The 27,632-nt window shown below is 43.1% G+C and overlaps 1 protein-coding gene across 1 annotated transcript in view; it reads left to right on the top strand.

The window, feature by feature from the left end:
• The window catches only part of osbp2b (oxysterol binding protein 2b), a gene marked incomplete at its 5' end in the record, with an annotated part of 74,777 nt that overhangs the window by 45,572 nt on the left and 1,573 nt on the right, over nucleotides 1-27,632 (top strand). The window contains 11 exons of the mRNA XM_080738856.1: nucleotides 9,824-10,074; nucleotides 17,203-17,401; nucleotides 18,136-18,259; nucleotides 21,439-21,505; nucleotides 21,870-22,022; nucleotides 22,553-22,798; nucleotides 23,068-23,188; nucleotides 23,967-24,070; nucleotides 26,302-26,397; nucleotides 27,033-27,217; nucleotides 27,331-27,551. Coding sequence (XP_080594982.1) covers nucleotides 9,824-10,074; nucleotides 17,203-17,401; nucleotides 18,136-18,259; nucleotides 21,439-21,505; nucleotides 21,870-22,022; nucleotides 22,553-22,798; nucleotides 23,068-23,188; nucleotides 23,967-24,070; nucleotides 26,302-26,397; nucleotides 27,033-27,217; nucleotides 27,331-27,551 — 1,767 coding nt within the window. The remainder of the gene's footprint in view (nucleotides 1-9,823; nucleotides 10,075-17,202; nucleotides 17,402-18,135; nucleotides 18,260-21,438; nucleotides 21,506-21,869; nucleotides 22,023-22,552; nucleotides 22,799-23,067; nucleotides 23,189-23,966; nucleotides 24,071-26,301; nucleotides 26,398-27,032; nucleotides 27,218-27,330; nucleotides 27,552-27,632) is intronic.

Here is a 27,632-nt window from a genome sequence, read left to right as displayed (position 1 = left end):
GGGCGCTGTTGTTCAGGCCATGCACAATCACACACAAACCCACACACACACACACGGGGGGGGGGGGGGGGGGGGGGGGGAGTGTGTGTGTGTGCAGGCGGGCGGGCGGGCGGGCGGGCGGGCGGGGGGGGGTTAGCCATTAAACGAAACGGGTATTTCTTACATTGATGCTCCTACATATTATCATGCAAGCACCAGTTAAAGTTACTTTCCATCCCTCATATACTGTATGCACAGTGCACATCCCATAACCCACACACTGCACATCATTTTGGAGCTCATATCTTTGAACGGGTAAGGGCTAGTTAATCATAATGTATTGAATACAGAGGGATGGTGTTTTCCTCTGGCTGTTCGTCTCACTACTGGATGACATTTGCAGAGCTTCAGTCCTGACTCCACTGATCTGACAGCCTGTCCTATGGGAGTACTGGAGAGAGAAGCCCTGTCAGTGGGCTAGCTGCATAACTCCCAAATGATCTGGCCCGCGCTCTCATTCAGGATCAAGATGGACATTATAGTGCTCACATGCATGCTAAGGAGGAAGATGTTTTAATTGTTGGGATGCTGATTAGTGATGTGATTTGAAAGGCAGGATGGGATGGGCAGTTGTGGGTTGACTTGCACACTTTATAATTAAAGCCAACATGAGCCACAAGTATTTGTTTCTAAAAAAAACAATAACATCAAAGGAGCCGGATGATCCCGGGGATATAAAAAGAAGGACGGAGAGAAACGGTCTTGTATTTCTGGTGGCGGGTGTGGTCTGAGTTAGAAGGCAGCAGTGTGAGAGGAAGATGGCTTGTCCTTGAGGCATGACTGGTGTGGTAATGGGCTCCCTGCCTCGCTTGGCGATGTCGACCTTGTTAAGGTCACCACATATACATTTTACTTTGTGGTGAAGGGAGGGGATGGGGATGTTGAGTGGGTGGGTTAAGTGCTGACACTGAAGTAAATGTGACACTTAATGTACTGTACATGTTCGCTGTTTATCCAGTCTTGTATACATGGTGTGTGTAATGTAATTTAGCAGTCATGCACATTTAATTAAAGCTGTACTGTGGAAGCTGCTCAACTAGTGGTCAGTAGCGGTATTGCTTTTTTCGACCGGAGTCGCGAGCACCTCCGCCTTGCCGATGCGATTCCGTAGAGCCGTCTCCCATCATTTTTAGACCAGAATTGAGGGAGTAGCAAGCACGATTCCTTCACCAATGTAAACACAGTTGCTGAGGGAAGCTACTTCCTTTAGAGACAGCAAGACTTGCTGTGATTGGCCGGTGGTGTATGATCGGCGCTGTGATTGGCCGGTAGTGTATCATGTGGGAGATGACATCATTTTGCCGGGAAATTCTCCCCCCCTCACAACTCATAGAAAACATATAAAGAGAAGGCTTCAGAAGCTGAAAATAACAGAGTGGGGGTTCTAAAACTTTAGCGATTTAACAGTTAGGACAATTTTAAGATTTGTTTTATAAAAAAAGTTACATGGTATAACTTTAATGCTTTGTACAATGGCATTCCTTTAGCCGAGTATGAAACAAAACCAACAGAATAGATGTCAGACTTGAACGTTCAAGTAGTCCAATAATATATATGTTACAGTCAGTTTGGGTAACTCAGTGAGATTGGGGTAAGAGCGCTCGTTTTGTCGTTCACCACACACCCCTAATACCACCTGGATCAATTCACCTTGATAGTCTCTTATCAGCGCACCTGTGTAATTCTGCGTATTCACCATGAGATGGCGACAACAGCCATTCATTTGTGTAGTCGCTGACGTCACTCGTTTGCGACACCTCTTTCGTTGTTTATCTTCTAGCCTAGCTCAACTGTGTTTAGCCATTAGCTTACTATGCCTAACTCTAACCTTAACCATAACCTTAACCTCTGTAAAACTATGCCTAACCCTAACCCTAACCTCCGTGGGGTGAGGCGCTATCATTCCTGCCGACGCTACGTTGTCGTTGTCTTTGTTGTGGATCAAAGCGACCGCTTGTTCTGCCCCGCGCCGCACGACGAGCGCTCCTGTTCTCAATTTCACTGAAACTCAAAAAAAGGCTGAGACTTTAACTGATTAATTGCGATTAATTAATTACAGAAAATGTACGCGATTTAAAAAATTAACGCATTTTAAAGCACTTAGTTTTTGCACCACAGAACCTTCCGTTTCGGGCATACCGATCATAGCCATGCACCAACCAAGAAGAGACAACAAACGCAAAGGGAGAAGTAGCCGATCGATGCCTTGTATCCCGGCACTTTTTCGGTCGCTGTAAGCTGTCTACAGGAGAACGCAAGGCAACCAAAACAATGTTATGACTTTCCAGCATGCATAGGGCTCATGATGAGGTTCCAGTAAGGCAATTAGGTCTGCAGACACCCTGCGGTAAGCAGATTCTCCTCTAAACAACTATGCACAGTTCATGTGACAGTTTATTTTTAAGTGGCATTGCTTGGAGCGGCTGAACTCATTGGCAGAATGAGGATGAATAATGAGGGCAAGCCCTCCCTGCAGTGTTCCATAGCAATCTGAAAATGCTGATATGTATTGATTTAGGCTATTCCTTTACCCACGTTGTATAGCGACTACCTCCTAAAACAGTGGTTCTCAACCTGTGGGTCGGGACTCCCCAAATTATTTTGGGGGGTCCCCAGATGATTAACTTAACTTAAAGGACAACTTTAGTTTTTTACAACAAGGGTTCATATTTTAGATTGTAAGTAAAGAATATAAAAGATGAATGTTCAAATTATTTAATGTACTTCTTTCTATTGTTTTAGAGATTCCTGTTTCAGTGGTTGGGGGCATGCGTACACATGGCTAAATATGTCATTTTACACAGAATAAGCCCATTCCCAAGATACAACGCAACCTTTTATGGTTGGATGTGACTTATGGGGGCTAGAAGTGTTACTGTAATTAGCAATAAAGAAACTGCTGGCTTATTGTGTCTAAAAATACATATTTAGTCACTTGTGTGGCACTTGTGTGGCATGTGTGGCATGCGTACACATGCCACACATTGTAGCACGGTAAACATGATAAAACAATAGAACGAAGCAAATGAAAACATTTTAACACTCACTTTTTCTTTTCTCTAATTACAATCTAAAATATGAACCCTTGTTGTAAAAAAACAAAGTTGTCCTTTAATGTGAAACATTGTTTTCTCACTCAACAGTAAACAAACCAACATAAGGTGTATAGATAGAGGGTATATGCACGTTTCTAAATTGACTTTTTAATATTTCTAAAGTGACAAATTAAACATTGGCCAAAATGCCAAATATTAGAGCCAGAAATTGTGAAAATAGCTGATCTACATGCTCCCAACGCCTTGCAGCATGTAGATCTGCTATTTTCACAGTAGAACCGTGTTATACAAAATGTAGTACTTAACTCTTAGTGCTCATCAGGGTTAAAATATGATTATTTTGGGGGTCGCGGCCTGAAAAGGTTGAGAACCACTGTCCGAAAAGACTGCTTCATCTAAATAACATCTCTCATTGGTAGTGAAGATGCAATAGTAGGTGTAAGAATGGGCTAAAAGACTAGTTTACAGGCAGTAAACTGGCACACTCCAGTCTATACTCTACCAGTAAGACTCCCTAATTGGGAGATAAGCGGCCGTCAGGTCACATGTACAGTATACACTGCTTTGTGTGATTTTAGGGCAAAATCTGCAGGAGCAGTGTCCAAAAATGTGTTTGAAAAATCAGCCTGATGGTGGCGCTAAATGGGACAGATCCATGTTGATGACAGGACTCTAGACATACTGTGTACCGCTTTGCGTGATTTTAGGGCAAAATCTGTAGGAGCAGTGTACAAAAATGTGTTTAGCAAGAATCGGCCTCATGGTGGCGTTAGAAGAGGGCATGTGAGAAATGAGGGTGGAGGTTGTGGTTTGGCAGCCAAGGAGTGTGTGTGCAAAGTTTGGTATGGATAGGGGCAACGGTGGCGGAGATATGAGTAGGGGAAAAGTGTTACGTGTGACGTGACAGACCGACAGACTGACAGACAGACAGCCGGTGGAGGTTTTGATAGTAACTGCGACCTGATGGTCGCAATAATGCCTATTTTTCCGAGTTCCATGCAGGCGTTAACAAAATCTCTTGTCAGCATCGAGATTCCTAAGTATTATGAGCGTTCCTCTTGTGGCGTTCCTGATGTGGTTGTGAAGGCAATGTATGTTACCGCTGGCAAAGTGCAAGTTTGACAAATGACAACAATATCTAACTACGGCAAGCTTTTAAAAATTGTATTTGGAGAACCACATACAGTACACTGGATAGGTTGCACTGACTTTTACTAAAATGGCCAAATAAAATGCTATAAAGGTCAGTGTTCTTGTGTTGGATTGTCCCTTTCCAGTGCTGGCTATACTGAGTCTGCTGCTGTTGAACTTCCAAATATATCAATTGCACAGTTGTTACACATACACATTGTAGATTAGCTATTTTTGGCAAATAGGTTTGGTGTAGAGGTAAAAAAAAAAAAGAGCAGACCGAGTGAAAGGCGAAGTTTGGTAAGTAACGACGATTTAAGTGGTTTAAAAGTCTGAACACAAATCTAACATAGACTGACGTCAGTGCTGTCAATGGAAATCTGTTTCACACATTTATACAATATGTAGAGGGGGTCCCTGCTTCACGTCTCTCTCAGCTAAGGGGTCCTTGGCCTGAAAACTTTGAAGACCCCTGTTCTAGGGACTAACACTTTGTTACAATTTTAACCCATTACCCTCCATCTTAACATTAGTGCTCTGTAATTTCACCCCCTGTAATGTGGATGTTAACACATGTGGGCAGGAAGTACAGTAGGTCAGCAGCAGTGCCGGTGACATTTCCATAATGCCATTCCATAGCCTTCCCTTCTCTCGGGGCATCATGCTGCCCTAAACATTTACAGGAAGGAAGGTAACCTTTTCAGGGGTTTTCAGCGTGATATTCTGCTCAGAGTTTTACATGCCATCAAGTAAGCTAACTTATTTAAGTCTCTCACTACTGTCGTTTTCCTAGCTTTGGCTTACAGTCATGCTTCACCAATTTAAGGTTTATTCTATTATGCTCTCTCTTTCTGTGTGTGTCTTTCTCCTCTCTCTCTCTCTCTCTCTCTCTCTCTCTCTCTCTCTCTCTCTCTCTCTCTCTCTCTCTCTCACTCCCACGTAATCACTCACTTTGCTTCTATCACACTGTATGTATCTCCACTATAATCTATCTTGGCAAGTCTGTGTGTGTACTTTGTCAGCTCTTCGTTAGTTTTTCTCTTTGACCGTGCTAACTTCATTCAGTTACTATTTTAAGCTGGCAGTAGTCATACGGTTTGTGGATAGGGCGGGTGTCCCAGTCCTTTTCTTCCTTAGTTTCGCTTGTTGTACTGTCGGGTTGGCCTCAGCTACCCTGTTTTTTGGGGGGTTTCTTTTCATCCACTGGCCAGTGTCTTTTTCTGTGAAAGTCACCTCACTGGATAGAAGCTCTGTGCATGCTGCTTCTTCCTGACTTGTTACTTCTGGGTGAAAATGGATGTGCAGGAGTACAGGCACGGTGAGAGATGTCTCTCTTTAACTTTGTCTCTTCCCCCCCACGTCCCCCTTGTTTTCTCCTCCCTCCCAGTGCACCTCTCCCCTTTCAGATGGGAGGACGTTGCCAACGCTATTTTGGTCAGGCTGACAGTTGATAGGCTGTCTGGTTCCCCATCTTATTTCCTTTATCCTAAGCTACTTGATAGCACTTGGCATGTAATGGAAGTGTTGACAACTTCTGTGAGTCTTGTTGACTTGCTGTGTTGCAGGTAGGCACAGTAGGTGAGGCTATATTGTTTTTACTTTGGGTTTAATATATTTGACTCCTCCTGAACAAGGTCTTGATCGTTTCGCCAAAGTTTTTCTTGTCATTTAAGGATGGACTGACTGCTTTAGGGGTGTGACAGTTAATCATACTAATTGATTTGAATAAAATAAAATAAGTTACCCATAGTTTGCATGCATAATGGATAATTTTGCAGGACAATGAAGTTGTTTTTTGTCGCATTGATTAATAATAATAATAATAATAATAATACATTTTATTTATATAGCACAACCTCAAAGTGCTACAGTACAGAATAAAAACATTTTCATAAAACATTATCTAAGTTTGGTGACGACAGATGAAAAGGGAAAGTCCTGGCCAGAGAAGGTGATGCTTGGGATGATTGCACCTGGTGTGGGGTGCCGATGAGAATGGCTTGTGTTTTGTAGCTGTTGAGTTGTAAAATATTTTGTTTCATCCACGCCTTTATCTCTATTAATCAAAAAAAATATCAATGGAATAAACAGTAAGAAGATCAATAGTTGCAGCCTAGACTGCTTGTAGTGTCATTATGTCACATCAATATTTTGGTAACCACCAAACTTTCAGACTCCAAGTAGAGTGGAATTACAATTCTCTGCTGAGACTGATTTGTTTTGTTTTTCTGGGAGAAATGATGGACATTTGAAGTTGTGTCTCTGTGCAACGTCTACACCAGTGCACAGTAATGGGTGGGAAAGGGATGACACAGAAGTAGTGTCTTTGTTTTTGCTATTGTGTCTTTGTATCTGGGATTCGGGTTAAAGTTAGGGTTAGGTGTACTTTATAATATATACTTGACAGTAGTCACTTCCACTCAGAGGTCAGTTGCCATTGTGTCATTGCCAAGCTGAATTGTGTTGCACTGGTGCAGTCTATTCAGGAGGATTGTATCCTGTAAAATAGATACAGTATTTTCAATGTCACACTTGGCTCACAACAAAACCAGGATGTTGGGCTCTTTGTGCTGTACATGCATATTTACCGAAACAAGGGATCCAGTGTTGAAGCCAGTTCCTAACTCAGTTTTTAACTTGATTCAATATAGGTGTCACGTGATATTTCAATGTGAAGCAACACCTATATTGAATTCCATTGGTCTTGATGAAAAAACATACATGTTGAAAGAACAGCATACACACACACATGCACGTGTGCACTCACACACGCACGCACGCACACACGCACGCACGCGCGCACACACACACACACACACACACACACACACACACCTATTATAGCGCCGCCATGAGGCCGACTTCAGTTTCATGCCAATTGGACACTGCGTTCATGATTTGTAGCATTTTCGGTACAGTACGTCTTGATCACGTGACCACAGAAATAAAATGGAACGATTTGCATGAGTACTCCTACAAAACATTACATTTTAGCAGACATTTCAGTGGATTTGTGAACTTTTTGAATATATCTGTAGACAAAAAACTAAATTGCATTAAATGTCTAAATTGCATTTTTCCATTCAAAACAATGAGAACTTCTCTTAAAGGGAATGGGAATAGACACTCTGATTGGTTTAATTAACGTAAAAAATCCCACCCACGTCAGAGGCTGAAGCGCCACGTGCCTGACTGCGCACCCAGATAGTGTGCCACCTTGTGTGCCGTCCATCTGTAATTGATTGTTAGTAAATGGCTGTAGAACCGAACCTCCCATTAGAGGGGCATGTCTGTAGTCATAGTCATATGATGAGGCAATACCTGGGCTACAACAGGACTAAAGAGCCAGATGTTTATTTTTGAATTTCCAATTTCTCTCTTCTAAACATCTATCCCTTTATTTTACTGTCAACCCCCCGTACTCTTTCTTTTGTTTGCTGGACAGGAACCCTCTGAAAACCAGATTTTTTTTGCTGAGTTAGGCAGAGTATTTTAAGACCTTTTTTGTTTTTTATGCAAAGTTTTATTTAAATAAAGAAACTGAAACTGAGGAAAAATTACTCAATACATAATCACAAGGTATTATAGAAGTAGTTTTTGCCTTGTTAAATGTATTGATTTAGGTTTGTCTGTAATAATGACGCAGCATACATCATCTATGAAGAAGCTGTGTGACCATTTGATGGTGTTAATTTTACTGTGTGTTTGACCCTGCTTGACCTAGCTGATTTTCAGGATGGTTGAACTGCCATATCCCTCCCTATTAATTTCACTAGCTGGACCTGACCTGCGATATATTTTCGTCCTGTAGTGTATACTGCGTCTCTCTCTCTCTCTCTCTCTCTCTCTCTCTCTCTCTCTCTCTCTCTCTCTCTCTCTCTCTCTCTCTCTCTGCAGCAAACATCTAGGTCTAGTATGTTCTGTATAACCTTAAGTAACCTCTCCATAGACTAGAGGCTTCTTATAGAAAGGTAGGCTCATATGAGAGGCCTATGAGCTGTACTTCTGTAAATGCCATGACAGATGACACAGCTTTCTGCCGGCAAGGGTTTCTCTATTCAAAGTAATAGGGAGTTTAAGCAAGTATGGTTTTCAGGGCAGCCCCGCTAGGCGCAAGTACAGCTGCTATGACGCAATCGCCGTAGCAGTCAAAATCGCTAGGCAAACACCTGTCTTTTACTGAACTCTTTGGTTCCCATGGTGATGCGTCTATGCAGCAGACGTTGTAGACGCTACGTGGAAAGGTAGTTTCTGCCGTAGTAGGAAGGGCTGTGATGGCAAGCTGTGATGGTAGCTGTCCTTGCTTAAAGTCTCTAATTTCACTACTGATCCATTTCCGGTTACCGGAGCGGACTGCCGTAGCCGACCCGTCCTTGCTTAAAGTCCCTACTCCAACTCGAACAGCACTGAGTCGGCTCAAGCGACCTTCACAACATTCGGCACGGCAACTCGCTCGCTTTAGCTCGCTCGGTGGTCCCTCTCATGGCTCAAGGTGCGACTTGAGATGGTGCAGTCAATAACTATACTTTGTCTGCCTGTAGGAAAAACCTGTGCCCGGCCCCACCAGCTCATCACCTTGTTAAGAAATACCTAGTCAGACTGTACCAAGTGATCAGGGAAGAAAGATGGGTGTGACTGGATATTTTTAGGCTTTTGTTTTGAATTTCTTCAGTTCTTTATGCATTATTGATAGACTGGCCAAAATCTGAAAAATCGACATGTAACTATGATATAGATTCTTCTTGTTTATGCACCAAAATAATTGGATACACTTGTCTTGTAGCAATATTAGACCTTAACTGTCAAATGTTTAAGCATGTTCTAATCATGTATACTTTACTTTTTACTACTATTTTGTCCATCCACTTGCCCTGGCATTGCCTTTACTACTATTTTCCAAATATTGTATTTTTTAACATTTTGGAAAATGTTACCAATTTAACACAATGAGTCATTCATGGTGGAGGGTACCAGAGGGGGCACTGGGTATACTGACTGAGTCATTGGTTTGTGATAGATTTTCTTTGCAGCATAACCTGTCTTATGATCTCCATGTATGGGCATAAAAGGGATGTACCATATACAGTAGACCTACTTGGATCTCCATATATGGGTACCAGGGGTCTCCATATGGGTAACTGGTTCGATATACATCACTGGCCAGATGGCCAAGAATTGGCGCGACCAAAGGGCGAGGTTGCATGTCGCCATGAGGCGTCTTACTAGTACTTAAAAGTGTTATAAATATAAAATAAACATTGTTATAAATATGCCTACTTTATGCTTCCAGTCGCTAGTTTAAAGTCTTTCAATCACCATGATATGTGTTTTGTTAAATTATGGTCCCATCATCCCATGTATATTTTAAAATTGGTGATAAAATAGTGTATGCCGTAGGAGGGGCGTGGCTAGCTTGATTGACAAGCTCCCAACCAATAGCATGTATTGTGTGTGCGTATGCGTGTGCGTGCGTGTGTGTGTGTGTGTGGCGGCAGCTGCACCATTTTGAAGATTATTCCTATCTTTCTCAAATATATTCTTCATTGTAGTCACTGTAGTCATGACACATTTGTGACCTCTGCCCTCCTCCCCTCCAGATGACTCTGGGGACGAGGAGCCCACGTCCCAGTCGGACCGCAGCGAGATCCAGGGCACTCTGAAGACACTGGTCAGCAAGCTCGATGACCTCAGCACGTGCAACGACCTGATCGCCAAGCACGGGGCGGCCCTGCAGCGCTCTCTGAGTGAACTTGAGGGACTGCGCGTTCCCGTGGAGGGCGGAGAGAAGATCAAGGCAGTCAATGAGCGAGCTACCTTGTTCCGCATCACTTCCAATGCTATGATCAATGTGAGTAACGCTGTGCTGCGGCAGGGGTTGGCAGGGACGTGCAGATAATTTTAGAGAGGCAGGGGCTGAGATTTCTAAAAGGGCCTTTTGGCCTTTCTGAAAGGGCCTTTTGGCAGACCTCCGAGCTCACAACGAGTCTGAGCTGGAGGTTGGCTATTTTCGGTGCTTGATAACACATTGAACTAAGCATAATCAAGCCAATGCTGGAGATTTGGCGTAACTGCATGGCTTTCTACACAGAGAGGGCATTCTTTCAAAACAAGATGCCGTGTTGGGCCCTCCCCAGGTTGGCAGAGGGAAAGCAGCGCCCAGGATTACAGCTTAGGCAATTGGCACTGGGAGAAAAATGGGTTACAAAATCGTGAGATAAAAAAATTGAAAAAACAAACAAACACAAGATGCCATGTTCAAGTTCAGGAGAGTTTGGACATGGCAATTCTCTTGAATGCTGCCTTCAGGTATGGCATGGAAAGAGGGTATTTGCATTTCTTTCACCATAGTAAAATCTGTATTCATGGTCTGGAGAGGGCACTTTTTACAGACGGATAAAAGGGCAGGGGCTCAAGCCCCCTTTGATGTCTATGTGTGCACGTGCCTGGGGGTTGGTCATGTGCGTGGAGTAGAGAGAGAGTAGAAGGAGAGTGAGTGCGTGTCACATGCTGAGAACGACACGACAAGAATGTGAGTCATCTCTAATGCCCCAACCAGTGTGTAATAAGAGAAGAGTTTCGCAAGTTGCCTCCCTAGACTTCTTTCCATATGAATGATCAATATTGTAATGAATCAGAACATTCAAATGATAAGCACAATAAATGACAGCCCACCATGTGGTTCTGATTACAGGAATATATTTAACGCTTGTTCACTGGCTTTACAGTAAGGTTAGGATTTACAGTAGGCAAGTGGTTCCCAAACCATTTAGCCCGTGACCCAAAAGAGAAATTAGACATTTGCCCGGGACGGCGGGACCCAAACTAGTGAAAACAGCAGATCTACAAGCTCACAACGAGACGCTTCACGCCATGTTTTACTACTTCTCACTACTTCTTAAACATTTGTGTTCTAATTTATGGAATTTCTTAGATTTATTTTATTAATGAAATTACTTCGAAATAAAAGATGACTTAGAAATCTTAGCTTTTGGAGGAATGTATTTTGAAAATGTTTTGAAATAATAATAATTAAAACCAAAATAAAGGAATTTAAAATAAATAAGGGACAGATAAAAATGTGTCCACGACCCACAAATGGGTCCCGACCCAGTTTTTGGGAAACGTGGGGTTAGTCTTTAGCATTGGTTCTCAACCTTTTCAGGCTGCGACCCCCAACATTTTCACAATTTCTGCCTCTAATATTTGACAATTTGGCCAATGTTTAATTTGTCATTTTAGAAGGTATTAAAAAGTCCTTAAAGTCACTTTGGAAATGTGCAGACACCCTCTATACTCTTAAACTTTATTATGATGGTTTGTTTACTGTTGAGTTACATTAAGTTAGTCATCTGGGGACCCCCCAAAATAATTTGGGGACCCCCCGGGGGGTCCCGACGCACAGGTTGAGAACCGCTGGTCTGTAGCAGACCAAAGTTCAGGGGGAGTTGAGCTGAAGGAGTGACACTAGATCTGATAAAGGGGGAGGGAGGACAGGAATAGCTTTAGATCCACCCAGCCTGGTTAGGGACGTCAGACCCCTACCCTGTCCCTGTGGCACTGCTATTAGACAGACAGACCTGCAGTGACTAAACCAGACATTACCCAGACAAGCATTCAAGGTTTGTCATTCTGTCCTGCTGATCTGGTTCGCTTTGATGTGTGAAAAGAATGCTTTCTTTCTTTCATGTCGGAGCTGATATTGCTTTGGCCTTTTTTGTCTAGGTTGTGGAATGGTTATTTGGGAGGAAGTGCATGTCTGACACTTACATAAGATGTTTCTGTTCCATGTTTGGTTATTGAGGTATAGGTTTGGACTGACAGTTTGTGAGCCCAGGGGTGGCAACTTTGCTCTTTGACCCTTTTGTTTTGGCTTTATATAGATAGGTCAGAGACCATTACCTCTGACATGTGTGTGGATGAGAGAGAGACAGTAAATTCAGGATATAAATTAGTTCCTAGAACTGTGATTAATAAAACTAAAGGCTTCTAAACTGCATGGCGTGCTGTAGATTGTACTTAAATTGCAGATAGTACTGCTGTGCCTCAAAATGATGATCCATCTTGTTCTGAACGTTGGCCGTGCCATGTTTTGATTAATTTGCGGGGGGAATCTGAGACTTACTGGACAAGCAATATCACAGCCTCTCTTGGATTGCCTAGATCCCATTAAAAAACCATTAGGTATAGCCAGAATGGACTGTAATGAGAACAAGTTAGAGGAAGTGGCACCGCATACTACTAATAGTAGTTTTAGTCTCATACGGTAAATGAATTATGTTCAAGCGAAGCTTGACAACTGACAAATTACAATGGATAAAGTGTATTTGACTTTCTGCAGCTGTGAATTCTGCTACTGTATAGATTTACGTTATGCTAATAGTAGAACCGTAGTCTCTCCCTGAGCTAGTCCCAAAGAAACTGGAAGAGAAAGAGGTTTGATGGAGTTGGGAGGGAGGGATACACGAGTGAGGTAAGAAAAGAGAACAACAGAGGGATGTCTGGTGTCTTTGTCCCTAAATGGAAGGTGCATTTCATTTATTACTCATGTAACTCCTCACATGGGCCATTGAACCAAGGCTGTAGAGTGTGTGTGTGTGTGTGTGTGTGTGTGTGTGTGTGTGTGTGTGTGTGTGTGTGTGTGTGTGTGTGTGTGTGTGTGTGTGTGTGTGTGTGTGTGTGTGTGTGTGTGTGTGTGTGTGTGTGCGCGTGCGTGCGTGTCATGCTGGCATGTGTACCCGTGTCACGTGTGCAAGTGTGCTCATCAGTGTGTTTACATGCTAGTCTTGAGTTTGAAGAAACCTTTCTGGTTAATTTCAGACTTGCCCAACCATGCTCATAATATAAAAATAAAATGGAGCTGGATATTTAATTTGACACTGACAACCGATTTACATACTTTAAATAGTCCTCCATGCCCATCCACTTGCCCTGGCATTGCATTCCCACCAAAGGAAGTCACGAGCAGTTTATTCAACACATTCAGCAGAAGAAGAAACATGGGGAAATGTCCCTTTTTTAGGGTAATGCTTTGTTGTGTATATTAAGGTTATGTCTGAGGAAGTGAGCAGCACCGTCACATGCCCTTTAAAAGTGAGACTGAAGCTTTGTGTCTGACATTTGATGACATACTGCTGAAGGTAAGAGACAACTCCACTCCACCTCAACTTCAGACATTTCCTTTGTAGCTAGATCACAATGGATGGTTCAATCATTGAACTGACATTTTGAGGAACCTTCAAGATATGGAATCAAGACTGTTCACCATTGGGTTGGCTACTTGGATTGTTCAGAAGTATTGTGATACAAGCATGGTATCTATCTTGGTACCAAACCTTATACTGTATGCAGGATTTCAGAGTTTGGTTCTAAAGTATATTTTTCAGCATTTTTGGTGATATACAGGATATTTGCTCTGCTTTAATATTGTAAGGTGAATTATTATGTCAAACAAGTTTTCTTTGTTTCATTTCAAGGCTTTCAATGTTTTCGTTTTCTATTGACATGCCATATTGTGATAGAAAATTCTGATGAAGCAGCAACGCACATAACCTGCACATATTCCATTGTAGTGTGGCATGAATCAGACTTTCCTTAGTGACTTGTCTACATTTCACTTCTCTCTCTGCATTTTGTGTTGCTAAACTGGAAAAAGGCCATAAATTATGGCCTTTCCAGTTTAGCGACACAAAATGCAGTATTATGATAATTGTAAATACTGTAGCCTTATTTACGGTACTAGAAGCTGGGCCGCCCTTCGGGCGGCCCAGCGTCTAGTCGGCGACCTGGCCAACTCGGAACAATGTAAATAGGGAATGAATGCCCCGCCCTTTAATGCAAACCCCATTATACCTGTTTTCATAGGACCCGTTTTGACCATCTGTCTGCCTGTGTCCATTTATGCCCATATATGGAGTTATCTGTATCTGTCTGTCTGTCTGTATGTCGCTGTCCATTTTATGTCCATATATGGAGATCACTGCAGTTATAGTTCTGGGTCCATTTTATGCCCATATATGGAGATATCTGTCTATCTGCGTCCATTTTATGCCCATATATGGAGTATCTGTCTGTGCCTCCAACTGTGTTGCAGACACAGTGCCGGTTCCCCCTTTAATGCAAACCTCATTATACCTGTTGTCATAGGACCCGTTTTGAACATCTGTTTGCCTGTGTCCATTTATGCCCATATATGGAGATATCTGTATCTGTCTGTCTGCGTCCATTTTATGCCCATATATGGAGATCTTTGACCATCTGTTTGCCTCTGTCCATTTATGTCCATATATGGAGATATCTGTATCTGTCTGTCTGCAATCCATTTTATGCCCATATATGGGGGCATTCATTTTATGCCCATATATGGAGAACGCGCGTGCCCGTGGGACGAACGGTTCTCGAGATACGCGGATTACATACATACATACACACTCACAGAGATTTTTTGTTGACTCATGTGGCGTACGTGATGTCAGAGCCTTTTATGAAGTGATGTCACAATGAGTCAGAGCTTTCGCCGATTTCCTCCGGAACAGCCTGATGTCAACAATCAACCAAATAAACCAACAATCAAATAAGGAGATTCCGAACGTTTCGCGCCGGTTCGGGAAAACCGCGCGTCGGGTCGGGTCGAGACCCGGCACTGCACTCCGTGCCGCGGCGGGGAACGCGCGTGCCGAATCTGAAGCCGGTGGGACGAACGGTTCTCGAGATACGCGGATTACAGACACACAGACAGACAGACACGCAGAGACTTCTCGCATTTATAGATAGATATGGTATTATATGCACTCCTACTCAATGATCCACCTGGGCACCCCAAAAGCAGAAATGTTATTAATTGTGGTGATTGATAGACTAAATTGACGATCATAACCTCTCTGACACCATATATATATATATATATATATATATATACCATATATATATATATATATATAAGGCTGGGTAATCTATCCAATTTAATAATAGACGATCTCTGGACGTGAGTGGCACGAGATGGGACGGGTGATCCCTTAGGGACGGGTGAGGGGAGGAGGGGTAAGGATAGTCTCTTTAAATACAGTGATTTTAAAACAGCTAAGGGGATTCGAGGTACTTTCTTAATGTCACGCTCAACGACACCCCATGGCTGATCTAAAATCACTGTGAACCACAGCCTTTTGGGGCTTTTTTGCTTTAGTCAACATTAAAATCTATTACGATAAGAAATATAACACATTTAATACAAGCACCTTTTCTAGGACATTATGTGCTCATTCATGAATATCCCTGAAATGTGAATTATTTTAAATTATTTTGGGTTGCAAGTGGGGGATATAGTACTGGATAGATATCCTGTTCTCTGGAAATGGATTAGGGAAAGAATTGGCCTTGTTTTTCCTCCTGCTGCCCAAAAGGCTATAAATCCTAACTGTCCGAGGAAGATATAATTATAATATCTCGACATGCATTTGGTTCTAGGCTTAGAGGACACAGATTATCTGAATTGTGTGACATGCTTGCCCCTCAGCTAGCCGACTGTAGCCAGTATCATGTCCAAGTGGTTTTTAGCTACGGTACAATATCAAGCAATCCCTATGGTACTAAAAATAAAGAAGCATTTAGTAAAAGACCACTGGCTGCCTGTTACACATATCTGGGCAATGATTGATAAGAAAAAAGCTGTACAAATGGCACAAAATTGCATTTTAGTTTAAAAATATAGCTTGAGTTTACTTACGTTAAAGGAGTAGTTCACCCCCAAAATGACTTTTTGTATTGATTACCAACGCCATGGAGACTCGAATTCAATAATATCTTTTAGTTTTTGTCGCATTCCTAAGACAAAAAATTGATTACAATAAATTTAGCCCCTTTGATTCCGGAAGGGACCCGGATTGGGAGTAATGCATTTGGGACCCCATCCGGAATCATTTGGGGTAAATTTACTATAATCCTTTTTTTGTTGTAGGAATGCAACAAATACAAAAAAGGTATTATTGAACTGAAGACTCCATGGCGTTGGTAATCAATAGAAAAAAAGTCATTTTGGAGGTGAACTACTCCTTTAATGCAGAAAACAAAGACGTTACTTCCGGTCAAACATACAGCATCAGCGTACAGATCGTGGGCTATTTCATGTGTCTCTCATCATGCATTGTCAGCTGTCAGGTGTGTAATTTAGGTTCACTGACCTTTGAACTCTTTCCGTGGCCAGACTGGCGGGCATGCTGCGGAGAATAATGCTAATGCTGTACATTTGACCTGAAGTAACTTCTTTGTTCAGCAATAATGTTGAGTCAGCAGTAGGGGCCTCATGGACAGTTTGACAGTGCTGTTCGATTCTGCCCGCAGTACAGTCTGTTCTGCAGCCAAGGAGTGTGCCTGTGGCGAATGCCGCCTTTGTAACCTTACAATGTGATGTGCTCTAGGATATGACGGGAAGTGATATTGCACACTCAGCAGCGCAGTGCAGCGGCCCCAGTACAAAGAGTCAGGGCAGCGACTGATTGACGTAATGATGATTGCTTAAAACCATGACGATCATGATGACAATAGCGTTTATTGGAATGATTGATGCTAAAATGCAACTGTATCACCTCATTCTCTCTCACCTTTGCCATTATTATAAGCTGGAGTTGATGCTAAAGGAAATTATTATTTCTACAATTTCTAGAGGATTCATATTTGAGAATATAAAAAGTTTACATATGTGGTCGGTGTAATTAAAGAGGGGAGGAATGAGGGGAGAAGTTGGGGGATTCCTTTTACAAATTGTCCAGGTAGTTGTCCAATGAGCCTTCTTTGAGCCCCTTGCTTTTGCGTGTTTCAGCGACAATCTGACAGGGCTTAGATGAAGGTTCCATTGGGTCTCCCTGAAGAATCTGCTGGTGGTCAAACACACACTGGTCAGTGTGAAATGTTTTTGGGAGGGTCATGAAAATGATCAGGGAATATGAAATATATGCTGCATATTTGTGTGTTTAACCTTTCCCAGGCGTGTCGAGACTTCCTGGACCTAGCAGAGACTCACAGTCGGAGATGGCAGCGCGCGCTGCAGTATGAGCGGGAGCAACGTGCCCACCTGGAGGAGACCATTGAGCAGCTAGCCAAGCAGCATAACAGCCTGGAGAGAGCCTGGAGAGAAGCACCCACGCTCGCTGCCAACACAGCCAGTATCCCCGCCACCGACAAGGGTGAGTCCTGCTGTCCAAAATGTACATGATGATTGAATATTCACACGGCAGCCAACATGTGAACATGTGGGACATTTATGACCAGCCTCAAGTCAAGTATTAGACAGTAATGGTCCTACAGACCTGGAAACAATTGGACATTTCATGTCTGGTCAGAAGGTTCAGAATTAGATTATCTGTAACATAACTGAAGAAAGACAGATCGGTATGAAAACATACTCTCTCTTGGGATTTAGGCGGCCACATGCTGCAAGTATTTCAATGATGTAGACATAATCTATCCTACACTTAGAATCTACAAGGCGTACAGTGTAGATACTCCTAATGGCACACCAGTCGTGCAATTGTCTCCAAACTTCGCACAAATATAATGCTCGCCTAGGGAAATTCAATATTCTTTCTTATACAAACAAATCATGCCACGAGTCAACACACTACCTCTCTGTTACTTGGCTTACTGTGCATGTGACCCTCCAGACTTGTTTATTTAAACAGTGAATACTCCTGCATGTTGGGCATGACAAAATGTACCCTGAGAAACTCATTTGGGCAAGTTAGCCAGCAAGAACATTACCTATTTAACTAAGCAGATTATAATTGATTAATCACCATAGGTATGTGATTATCCACTTTCCCCCCATTTAACCCTGTCTACAAACCAGAAGCATGTGATACAGCCGCTGCACACTGTGAAGCATGCTCTTGTACATAATGCAATCTGTGTGTCCCGCAAGAAGGGAGTGAGAGGCCACTCAAAGAAGAGGCGAGTGATGAAGATGAGGATACTGAGTATTTTGATGCCATGGAAGACTCCCCTGCATTCATCACAGTGACGGCCACAGAGAATACACAACACAGGTACTGTAGGTCTCACCTAGTGACCAACACCCAACCCCCTCAACTGTTCATAACTCTTCTAACGCCAATCAGAGTAGCAAAATGTGCTCATGCAGGTAAGGAGACTATACAGAGTGAAATAAAGATATGTCAGGAGGCACGGTGGCACAGTCAGTAGTGCTGTCGCCTCACAGTGCTGTCGCAGCACTGTGGGCGCTGGGGCCATGTTCTCTCCTCTGCGTCATCAGTGCCCGTACCCTAGGTGGGGTTGGCAAAAGGACCTTTCTGTGTGGAGTTTGCATGTTCTCCCCGTGTTCCCTAGGGTAGGTACCCTCTCAAAAAACATGCCGTAATCCTGGTCTCTATACTGCCTCCCCCTGGCCAGCCAGGGCTCCTGATGGAGGGGAAAGGAACTGGTTGGAATAAGGTGTTCCTTCCACGCATCACGTCCAACCGGGGAATCTCCCCCTGTCAGTTCCATGCATAGAAGTCAGTCTGTTGTCTCCCCAGGTAGGCAGAGGGAGTGTAGCGCCCAGGATTACATTAGATAATTGACACTGGGTGAAAAATGGGTTACAAAATCGTGGGATAAAAATGATGAGAAAAATTAAAAATAATGATATGTAAAATTTCTACGGCATGGTTCTGTAGGAGGCAAGCCGCCCAAAAGAGGTCTGTCTGTGAGTCTTTGTCCGTCTGTTTATTTTTCCTTGAGCTAATCTCACTGCAGAACCGGACAGCACCAAATTCCTTGTGCATGCTACCAGTAGGTGAAGGAAGTACCTCTACACATTTTGTTTCACATATGAAACCATGCCCAAATATAGAGTTATAAGTCATAGATACGTCTTGGATGACTGATGTCATAGACTGGACACATGATGTCTTAGATCACATGGTTCTGTAATATTTATATTGAATGTGGACAAAAATGTAAACAAACACCATATGCCTGGGCCTTTGATGGGTCTGTACCTTTAATCTCTGGCCACCCATCTAACACAGCCAACAATCTGTGACCCAGTATTTACACCGCCATATTGTATTTGCTCCAACCCACTCACATAAATCTCTCCAGCCCACTCACATACAGAAGTAGCACAATAAGTGTGCGTGTGGGGTGTACATGTGTGTGTGCATGCGTGCGTGCGTGCGTGTCGTGCGTGTGTGCATGCTGCCAGCAGTCAATAAGCCCCCCTCTCCCCCATGGCAGAACTTCATAACCCTGCTCACAGAAAAAGCTCAGAGTCATACAGACACTCTTGGCTTGGTTTCCTTCAGTTTGGCTCACGCCGCGTTGCAAACTCATTAGTTTTAGCTAGAGCTAGAGCTTGCTGCTGCAGGAAAGTAAAGCATTTCAGATTTCTGTTTCTGTCGCTGTGCTAATTTTCTGGATTATGCGTTGCTGCATTACAATCTGACCTGTTTGTCATTTTATACATTTTTCTTGTTTGATGTCTCCACATGATCTCAGATGAGTGTTTGTCTTAATGCGTCTCTAATTGTGGGCTCGCCTGGAAGGCGAGCACACGTATGTTATCTTCATTATTTATAGTCAGTCAGTCAGTCAGTATCTCCTCAAAACTTTGGCGCGCTTCATCTCTTAAACGCTTACACCTTTCAACACCATTCAAATTTTTATGTGTTCAGCTTACTGAGGACACGTGTGCTTGTACTTTTGGTTTTGAAATGTTTTGTAGTATAAATATAAAAAAATAAAAATGTTTAACTTTAAGCACCCAATGCATTTCCAATGGGTTTAGTGAGCTGGGACAGAGTGGAGAGAAGGATAATAGACCCATGTTTATGTTAAGGCGCTGTGGCTGCAGTGTTCACACTTCAGATATGCTATCTATATCATTGCGTTCACACAGGTCTGCTCTCTGATTTGATCCAAATGTCTAAGCTGTGTGATGTATAAAACTATAGTTATAGTTAAAACTATAAATAAATGTCCCTCTCCACTCTACTGATTACACAGCTGTGATCAAGAATCAAGTCCGGGCGATGGGATGTAAATCCCATAGCCATATATCCTAGAGCCCGCAGGGACAGTCAGCCATATTAGTGGTTGTTGTTGGTTGTCAGGGAGATATCAAAACCAATGCATTTCCAAGTCAGATCCACAAACACAATAAAAGCCATGCTCCACTCCTCAGTCTGGAGTGGCCACATAGAAGAACGCCTTGGTTATAGACATAGTGGAGGACAGATGTGATCTGGGATTGTTAGCCTACAGTATATGCACTCAATATACTCCACTACAGTTGGAGTCCATTTGACAGTTGCTGGTTCCCAAACACAGAATCAAAAATGTAGATCTAGAACACATAGAATATGTACAGTACAGTAAGGTTCAGTAGAGTACAGTAAAAGTACAGTAAGGTTCAGTAGAGTACAGTAAAGTACAGTAAGGTACAGAAAGGTACAGTACAGAAAGGTACAGTAGAGTACAGTACAGTAAGGTACAGTAAAGTACAATACAGTACAGTAAGGTACAGTAGAGTACAGTAAAGTACAATAAAGTACAGTAAAGTAGAATAAAGTACAGTAAGGTACAGTGGAGTACAGTAAAGTACAGTAGAGTACAGTAAAGTACAGTATAGTAAGGTACAGTAGAGTACAGTACAGTAAGGTACAGTACGGTACAGTAGAGTACAGTATAGTATAGTACAGTAAGGTACAGTACAGTACAGTAAGGTACAGTAGAGTACAGTACAGTAAGGTACAGTAGAGTACAGTAAAGTACAGTAAGTTACAGTAGAATACAGTAAAGTACAGTACAGTAGAGTACAGTAAAGTACAGTAAGTTACAGTACAGTACAGTACAGTACAGTACAGTACAGTACAGTAAGGTGCAGTACAGTATAGTAAGGTACAGTACAATACTGTAAGGTACAGTACCTTAAAGTATCCTATTTGTTGGGTTGGAATCGAGCCCACACTGTTTCGAAGGAACAGTATTTCTAGTTGAAACAAGACATCAAATTTGACATAAAACACAGTGATCTGTACTTAGATGCAAACAATCTTCCTGTCCTGTCCTGTTCTGTGTGTGTGTGTGTGTGTGTGTGTGTGTGTGTGTGTGTGTGTGTGTGTGTGTGTGTGTGTGTGTGTGTGTGTGTGTGCGTGTGCGTGTATATTGTTTGCATGTGTGTGTCTTCTGCTGATCGTTAAATCCCATTTTCATTGTGTTTCAGGCGTTCTCAGAGTAACTTGAGTGAAGCAAGTGGAGGCCATCCCAATGACTGGAACCAAAATGACCATGTAAGTGTCTGTCTGTCTGTCTGACTGACTGATTTCAAGCTGCCAGAGAGTACAGTATCTCTCAACCGATACCCCCCCCCCCTCACCATTTCGTAGCTGTGTCGTCACCCCTGTGCTGCCAGAGATGTGCAGCTGCTCTCTGCATCATTCATCTAGATCTTAATTGCCACTCAGACATCTTCTCTCCTCTTTGTCACTCTATCTCTCTTGACTTTTTTTATCCTTTGTTTTCTGTTCCCTCACTGTTCATTCTCTGTCACTTGGCAACACACTCAAATCCTGACAAGCTGTCAGTGACGTCGCTGGTCCTCTCTGACAGTATTCCTAGTTCCTGTACATCACTCACACAACCTTCTAATCCCAGGCTTCTCCGAGCTGTAACGACCTGGCGGGGAAGGAGCTGCAGCCCCGCAGACGGCGCCGGACACGCGTCCCAGACAAACCCAACTACTCCCTCAACCTGTGGAGCATCATGAAAAACTGCATCGGCAAGGAACTCTCAAAAATCCCAATGCCTGTAAGTGTCATGTGTTTGACCTGCACAGTGTGTGCACATCAATTAACACAGAATATCACTGGGTGTGTAGACATTGACTTCTTGATTTTATTCTTGATTTATTTGCACCGACAAATGGACACTTATTGTTCGGCCCTGCACTATTGGGTTGTAGTATTGAGTACTATTGCTGTGTTTGACATGGCGGTGAGATACGGTAGCACTGACTAGCATTGACTGTTATGAACATTTTTGTTTGGCACTGCATTGTTAAGTTGTACTTTAAGTATTGCTATTTGTGTGACGTGACACTTATGAGCCTTGAATGTTTTTTGACATTGCTTTTTTTTTTTTTACTTTATGTATATATTCTTCTTTTATTGTGCTTGCTCTTTTTAACTGTACACAACAGTACTTTTTTTTCTTTTCTTACGTCTCTGTAACTTGTAACCTTAAACTGCTGTGTTGTCTCTGGGTGACAGATTATCCCCCTTGGGATAATAAAGGTATCTATAACTATCTATTGCATCCTCTGCATTTTCCCCTTGCAGGTAAATTTCAACGAGCCTCTGTCGATGCTCCAGCGGCTGACCGAGGACCTGGAGTACCATGAGCTGCTGGACAAGGCGGCCCGCTGTGAGAACTCCCTGGAGCAGATGTGCCTGGTCGCTGCCTTCTCCATCTCCTCCTACTCCACCACGGTCCACCGCACAGCCAAGCCCTTCAACCCCCTGCTGGGGGAGACCTACGAGCTGGACCGCCGGGAGGAGTTTGGCTACCGCTCGCTGTGCGAGCAGGTAAATAACACTGCTGGGAACTGCCTAGCCCTAATGCATGTGCTCATACACACACGCGCACGCACACGCGCGCACACACACACACACACACACACACACACACACACACACACACACACACACACATTTGTTCACTGGTTCGTTTATGGAATGCTTAACGAGGCATCAGCCCTGCTGTGCGTTGTTCTCTCTTTTTTATTATTCTATAAAGTAATCCATTCACTGTAACAGTAACCTTTCGCTCCTCCCGACCGCTTTATTTTTCTCAGGTGAGCCATCACCCTCCTGCAGCTTCTCATCATGTGATTTCCCAACGAGGCTGGACCCTGTGGCAGGAAATCACCATAGCCAGCAAGTTCCGTGGCAAATACATCTCCATAATGCCTCTGGGTGAGACGCTGTGCAATACTGTATGCTTTCTAGGCTGTGTTTAATATCAAAGAAAACAAATGAATAAAGAAATTGGACACCACACTCATAGTAGTATACTAGTGAGTGCTATTCTGTATAACCACTTGCTACTGTATAACACCCCCGCACAAACATGAAAACGCACGCACACACGCACACGCACACATACACACAACACACGCACGCACGCACGCCCGCACGCACACACACACACACTGCACACATGCACTCTCTAAAGCCACAGAAAACGGTGTGAGAATGAATCAGATGGATTTTATGACCCCTCATGACAGATACATAAAGTATCGGCCTAAAGAGAACTCTCTCCTCTGGGATGGTGTAAGGCTTGGTGTTGTCAGCCCAGGATAAATGATAATGAGATAGATTTGATAGATGCACATCTAATAACAGCACACTGGTATTTATCTGACCTGTTTCTTATTATATCCCTCCTGTGGGGATTTGTGTAATGGAGGGGGGAAAAAAGAAAATCAAAGTGGTGGAGTCTCGCAGTGCAATACATGTTGTTTATTATCTTGGCTAAGCCTATGTGGAAAAATAATGACATTTCGTATCAACTGCACGAGATGCTGTTTTTAGAAGGAAAAAAAACGTAACAAAGTGTCACTTCTTCCTCTTCAGCCATATGCAATGTAGATCACTGAAATACAGATCTACACTGAAAATTCACTGAAATTCTCCAAATTGACCCTTCTTTCTTCCTGTTCATTTATTTTGCATTTCTGTCTGTTCTAAGGTGCCATTCACTTGCAGTTCCACTCCAGTGGGAACCACTACGTGTGGAGGAAGGTCACTTCCACCGTGCACAATATCATCGTTGGCAAGCTGTGGATTGACCAGGTCAGTTTGATGATCTCATACCCGGTTTAGATGCATTGTGAGCGTCAATCTCCAAACTCTTCACACACAATTTACAATTTAGGCTTTTAGCAGACGCTCTTAATCCAGAGCGATTTACCATAAAATCCTTAGGGTTAAGGGTTAATTTACCCTAAATGGACCCGTACAAGTCCATTTGGTTCCATTTGTACAATCTAAATCAGGGGTCTTCAACAGGGGGTACGCAACGCCAAGGGGGTATTACTTTAAAGTGAAAGTAATAAGTAATATGTCATGTATTAAAAAATAAAAGCAACTATGGCTGCAGTGTATTACAAAATGTTACATCATCCAGCTATTGTTGCGACCGTAGGCCCATATCTGTGTGGCTGGTTTAGACAGGGATCTCCATGTATGGGCATAAAACGGCGGTACTACCGTATAATGCAGTACATGGATCTCCATATACTGTATGGGTAACTGGTCCGATATACATCACAGGCCAGATGGCCATGTCGCCCTGAGGTGTCTTACTAGTATGACTACTGTGCATTACAGTATGGGGCTTTTAAGCCGTGACATAATTTTGTAGGCAGAGGATAACTCTGCCCCCAGAGCATGTTCTGTCCCTCGCTATTTGAACAGATCCGAGACAAAAACGACTAAAGTATAATTCTAACACTTTCCTTTCAACAACAAAGAGAAGAAAAATGTGTAAATAGTAAAAATAGTAAAAAGATTCACGGAAGCTGGGGGCAGAAATTCTCCCCTGCCTACAAAATGATGTCATACTTAACAGCCCCATGGTATAATCCATCCATGCAGCTATGGCTACTGTGCGTTACTTACAGTATGTAATGTAATTCAGGCCAGCAGTGCAGAGTGATGTGAAGAAGGGAAATGGGAGCATGGTGTTACAGTGAACCAATGAGCAGCGTTGTGGTCCCTGGGGATTTATCTCCCTTTGATCTCAAATAACACCTTGAAATAACAACCTCTCCTTCGTGCGAGATGGCCCCATTAATCTACTCTACCGGTCTGTGTGTCATAGCTTCTTGTCCAGGGGATTACATTTTTCATTATGTATTTTTTAAATGTCAGGTTTTATTATATAAAACTAACATTTTCGTGGGATGTTTTCTGCCTTTTTCTGTTCCTGATTACATCTCTTCTGTCAGCTTTGTTGTAGAGCACAGACCGTACTAATATTGAATTTTCCATAAATCCTTTATTGATGGCTTTCATTGGCTTGTGATGGCTCACTGCATATTAATGCAGGTGTGTGTGCGTGCGTGCACGTTCAAGCGCGCGTGTGTGTGTGTGTGTGCATGTGTGTTATGGATTCACTGAGACATGCTGAGCAAAAATAAATAAAAAATCACTGAGCAAAATCTATCCACCATCATGAGATTCACGATATACTGTGGATATACCGTATAATGTATATCGTCTGCTGTTAATAGAACGTAAAATAGTAATTAGAGTCAACATTGTTTGTTTGATTGATTGATAATGATTGAATATTTTATTAGACAAAAATGTAGAACAGCAAGTTGACAAGTACAGTAAAAACAAATTAAAAACATGTAGTGCAGCACATAGTACAGTCAAAACACCCTGCCTAAAAGGAACACCCCTCCTTGCGGTCTTGTTCCCGTTGTGACAATACCATAGAACAGTGGTTCTCAACCTTTTCAGGCCGCGACCCCCCAAATAATCATATTTTAATTGGGGCCACACCCCACCCTGACGAGCACTATGAGTTGAGGCATTACATTTTGTATAACACTGTTCTATTGTGAAAATAGCAGATCTACATGCTCACAACGCCGATAGCCTATTTTCACAATTTGACAATTTGGCCAATGTTTAATCTGTCATTTTAGAGGTTTTAAAAGGTCCTTAAATTGTCACTTTAGAAATGTGCATACTGGTATGGTATACACTACAACTTTATGTTGGTTGGTTTACTGTTGAGTGAGAAAACAATGTTGCACATTAAGCTAATCATCTGGGGACCCCCCAAAATAATGTGGGGACCCCCTGGGGGTCCCAACCCACAGGTTGAGAACCACTGCCATAGAAGGCTGGTAGTATCAGTAGTAGTTTTCCTTCCTCCTCTCTCTGTCTGTCCATCTCTGAACCACATCTGGCCTGGGTATTGATCCTTTTCATGTCCTCTGTTCCCTCTCTCCTCCTCCCTTTCTTTACCCCCACCCTGTCCACCTGTCTGACCCTCTGTCTCTGTGCAGTCAGGGGACATTGAGGTTGTCAACCACAGGACAAAGGAGACCTGTCAGCTCAAGTTTTTACCCTACAGTTATTTCTCCAGGGAAGTTCCACGCAAGGTAAATCCTCTCTCTTTCAGCTCCAGCCTACATTGATGTGTGCTCATAAGCTTGGCATTGAACTTATGTTGTGCTGCCTCCTACTGGAGAGTATCTGCCTAAACAGCAACAAAAGATACATAAGCTCTTGGGATATGACCCATCTTTTTTATTATCTCTGCCAAGAGATCATGCTTTTGGCTCACTCTCTCTCTCTCTCTCTCTCTGTGTGTGTGTGTGTGTGTGTGTGTGTGTGTGTGTGTGTGTGTGTGTGTGTGTGTGTGTGTGTGTGTGTGTGTGTGTGTGTGTGTGTGTGTGTGTGTGTGTGTGTGTGTGTGTGTGTGTGTGTGTGTGTGTGTGTGTGTGTGTGTGTGTGTGTGTGTGTGTGTGTGTGTGTGAGCAAAACTTGAGCAAAAACCTATCCCGCCCCTTCCAACTCTTAAAGAAAGGAGGTCTGGTGAAGTATTTATAAAGCTTGTGGGGCATCGACAACCCAACTTAGCCCTTCGAGAGAATGCAAATATAATTAACAGAAGGAAGACATTTTAATGACATAAATCTTTTCAGAATTACGTGCAGGATTTTACATTCTTGCCTACACAGAATATTTTAGTTCCAAGCTAATTTATTTTCTTCCTTGTTTTCCAACCATCTAGGTGACAGGTGTGGTTTCAGACAGCGGAGGCCAGGCCCACTACATTCTGTCAGGTACCTGGGATGAGAAGATAGAGAGCGCCAAAATCGTTCAGAGTAGCCGTGGTGGCAGTAGTTCAGAGGGCAAGCAGAAGACTGTCTACCAGACCCTTTCCCCCAAACTACTTTGGAAGAAGTACCCTCTCCCGTAAGCAAGAAACAACAACAAAACAGATTACGTGGCTTATACGTCATACTACTGTGAACTACTGCCCAGTTTCTCTTTTAACTCTCATGCTCTTCTTCTCCTGGCTCTGTAAGGGAAAACGCTGAGAACATGTACTACTTCTCGGCGCTGGCGCTGACCCTCAACGAGCCGGAAGAAGGAGTGGCAGCATCCGACAGCCGCATGAGACCTGACCAGAGGATGATGGAGGCAGGTCGATGGGACGAGGCCAACTCAGAGAAACAGAGGCTGGAGGAGAAACAAAGAGCCGTGAGGAGGAGGAGGGAAGCGGAGGCCACAGATGCTCTGGATGAAGGTGAAGAGAGAGGGACAGAAGGAAGGAATGGGGGGGGGGGGGGGGGGGGGGGGTTTGTTATAAGGAAATACAGTAGCTCTA

The sequence above is a fragment of the Nannobrachium achirus genome (assembly GCF_963921795.1).
Source record: "Nannobrachium achirus genome assembly, chromosome: 12".
Classification (NCBI taxonomy): domain Eukaryota; kingdom Metazoa; phylum Chordata; class Actinopteri; order Myctophiformes; family Myctophidae; genus Nannobrachium; species Nannobrachium achirus.
This window is presented reverse-complemented; position numbering and strand designations above follow the sequence as displayed.